Source organism: Haliotis asinina, chromosome 13, assembly GCF_037392515.1.
Source record: "Haliotis asinina isolate JCU_RB_2024 chromosome 13, JCU_Hal_asi_v2, whole genome shotgun sequence".
In the NCBI taxonomy this organism is placed as follows: domain Eukaryota; kingdom Metazoa; phylum Mollusca; class Gastropoda; order Lepetellida; family Haliotidae; genus Haliotis; species Haliotis asinina.
In genome coordinates, this window is record NC_090292.1 from 8826052 (window position 1) to 8829551 (window position 3500).

The 3500-nt window shown below is 40.7% G+C and overlaps 1 protein-coding gene across 1 annotated transcript; it reads left to right on the plus strand.

The window, feature by feature from the left end:
- The first annotated feature begins 282 nt into the window (after positions 1 to 282).
- On the plus strand, positions 283 to 789 carry LOC137260415 (Wilms tumor protein 1-interacting protein homolog). The gene is made up of 2 exons (XM_067798076.1): positions 283 to 535; positions 620 to 789. Exons 1-2 carry the CDS (start codon positions 283 to 285, stop codon positions 787 to 789), a joined length of 423 nt encoding a protein of 140 aa, XP_067654177.1.
- The last annotated feature ends 2711 nt before the right edge of the window (positions 790 to 3500 follow it).

The window sequence follows — 3500 nt, forward strand, 5'->3', positions numbered from 1 at the left end:
GTGTGAAATCATCTCTGCGCTGCGCACATAATTTCATTATATATTTTCTGAATGCTTTATTTAACTAATGACATCAGTTAATTTATTATTTATGAACATTGACAAGTAAGCAACGGAGAATTAAACAGAAATTATGTGATCGTAAGCAAGATGATTCTTCACAATCGTGCAAAGTTTGACATGGTTCGTGAAAAACATCATACTACACTAAATAAACATGTGAGGCCAGTGACCCAATATAACTGACATGGGTCTGCATATTAATATTTCAATCACTTACTAATGGCGTGGAATGTTGGCATTGCTGACTTCCTCGTCCTTCTCCTCAGTCCAGTCACCTCAATCCAGCCTCCTCAGTCCAGTCACCTCAGCCTAGTCTCCTCAGTCCAGTATGCTCAGTCCAGTCACCTCAGCCCAGTCTCCTCAGTCCAGTCTCCTCAGTCCAGTCCTAAGTCCTGTCTCCTCAGTACAGCCACCTCAGTCCAGTCTCCTCAGTCCAGTCTTCTCAGTCCAATTACCAATGACACCAGGTTGAGTGAGTGAATGAATATTAATATTTCAATCACTTACTAATGGCGTGGAATGTTGGCATTGCTGACTTCCTCGTCCTTCTCCTCAGTCCAGCCTCCTCAGTCCAGTCTCATCAGTCCAACCTCCACAGTCCAGTCCTCCTCACTCCAGCCTCCTCAGTCCAGTCACCTCAGTCCAGTCACCTCAGTCCAGTCTCCTAAGTCCTGTCTCCTCAGTCCAGTCTCCTCAGTCCAGTCTTCTCAGTCCAATTACCAATGACGCCAGGTTGAGTGAGTGAATGAATAACAATTTGACGTCGCATCGGCATCCTTCCAGCCACTTAGCAACGAGACCAAGACTGCATATGTACACGAACCATTACATGTGTGAGTGAGTATAGTTTATATCATTTTTAGCAATATTCAAAAGAGATAATGGCAAGTGACACCAGAAATGGACTTCACACATTGCACCCATGTTGAGAATTGAAATGTTTGGGCATGACCAGCAAATGCTTTAATCGCTAGGCTACGCACCACACCCTCACACAAGTACATAGTTTGACATATTATCCACAGATACTTAACATTTAGCATGAATGCATAATGTTAAATTAATCTCAACATCTCTTCGTTGGATAGGCATCTAATGCCGTATATGAACATAAGTATAAATTATTGATGCAGGTCATGACACTCTACTTGACTTTATGTCAACACCAATATGATCACTGTTACGATAAAGGCCAAGCTTGGAACTGATGTTGTCTACTGGCATAGCAGGTTTATCTGTGTGAGAAGGTAAGATGTTGTTCTTTTCCTAAATTAAGCTTTGTCCTTAAAGTTTATCGAGTAAACGTAAAAGTGATAACACATTTTGTCAGAGAGAAACCTTCATCGACTTCCAACTGTTCCCCTGGTATATTGTTCTTCTAAAAATATAAGTGATAACACTTTTGTCAGACAGGTCGTTGGTGTTAAGCTTTTCTCATCGTGAAGTGTGCTTCTAAAATAAAAGTGATAGCACCTTTTGTCAGGCACGTCATTGATATTCAGCTTTTCTCAGTGTGAAGTGTACTTCTAAAAGCAAAAGTGATAACACTTTTTCGACAAGAGAGGTCACTGACGTTCAACCTTTCTCGGTGTATTGTTCTTCTTAGAGTAAAAGTGCCATACCTTCATCAACCTTCAACGGTTCTCTATTGTTCTTTCTAGATGTAAACAAAATGGCTTTGATATTCATGCTAAATGTTGGAAAGTACAACGTCCAAAGCCTTACAAAGTCTACATTTAAGCAGTATGTTTTTCCCCTTAATGTTTTAAAAAATGTTTTGATATGTGCAATACAAACACTTTGTAAGTGGTTGATGTAATTTTTGAAAACCAGTTTGGGCTTAGTATATGTTTCTGTCGAAACAATTACTAGTACGTATTGCCCATAATATACTGGATAAAATAGTTAGGGATCTATGCAAACTTTGAAATTATGAATAATGATCTGTCTACTCATTGAGACACCCATAGACAATTAGTCGTAAAAATAACAATATCCCCAACTTATTTTGTTTAGTAAACATGTTAATCATTTCATTAAGACACCCAGGGTAGTGGTTAGGTCTAGGAGCTTTTGTATTTAAAATGTACTTGCTCCCAATACACAGTGTTCCTTATATTATGGTTCAGATCCGCAGTTGAGAACCTTTGTAAATATAACAAAACAAAGCTCTCCAAATTCCATAATGTATTGCTCGAGACTGAATGTTTGTCTGTGTCTATGGAATGATAACTAGTAGTATTGTGGTGGTTGTTAACTGGATAGGGCCCCGTTCCTCAAAGCGAGGTACGACACACTTTTTGTGACAAAGACTTACAATCTCTTTGAGTCACCGGCCCCTGGACTTTACCAATTCCCAATTTCCTCTTTATTTAGTTTTCTCTTTGTTTTGGCTTCCTTTGACCTACGGCTTCCACTGACGTATGGCTACCCTTTACTTGGCTTTATCTGACCTGAGGCGTCCTTGGATGTAAGGCTTCCTTCCCCTGGTTTCCTTGGATGTAAGGCTTCCTTCCCCTGGTTTCCTTTGACCTAAGGCTTCCTTGACGTAAGGCGACCGTTTACTTGGTTTCCTTTGACCTAAGGCTTCCCTTCTTTTGTCTTCGTTTGATGTAAAGCTTCCTTTCATTTAAGGCTGCCCTTCCCTTGGTTACCTTTGCCATAAGACTTCCCTTGATATGCACTTCGTGTGACCTAAGGTTCCATTCACTTGGCTTTGATTGACCCAAGGCTTCCCTTGACATGGGTTTTCTTTGGGCTAAGCTTCAGCTGATCTCGACTTCCTTTGACCTAAGGCCTCCCTTTACTTGGATTCCTTTGACCTGGGCATCCCTTTGCTTGGCTTCCTTTGACCTGAGGCTTCCTTTACTTGGCTTCCTTTGACCCAGGGCTTCCGTTTACTTGGCTTTCTTTGATGTGAGGCTTCCCTTGACCTGGGATTCCTTCTACCTGGGATTCCCTTGACCTGGGCTTCCCTTAATTTGCCATCCTGTGGTTCGATCCCCTACATGAGTACAATGTGTGAAACCCATTTTTTGGCATAAAAATATGATATTGTTGGGATAGTGCTAAAAAACCTAAAACATCATTTAGTTGTAACTCTAAACGTACTCACTCGCTCCAGATTACAAATGGGTAAATTGCCTTGGGCGACACAACGCCTTTTGATATTTGTGTTTTGGGTGTGTAAATATAGTTGTGTTTTACAATGCATACACACCTTGGAAATACATGTTAAATCTAGGCTAATGTAGATATCTAGTGTCGTTATAAAACAGGATATTTGATGAAGAAGTGATATTGATGGAATTTTGCGTAAAAAGGCGTAAAACCAAACTCACTCACTCACTCAGTCAATCCACCCACCCATCCACACACACACTTCCTCAGCGGGGGGCTATGTATACTACCCGTCAAAAGTTTAGACTCCCTTAAAG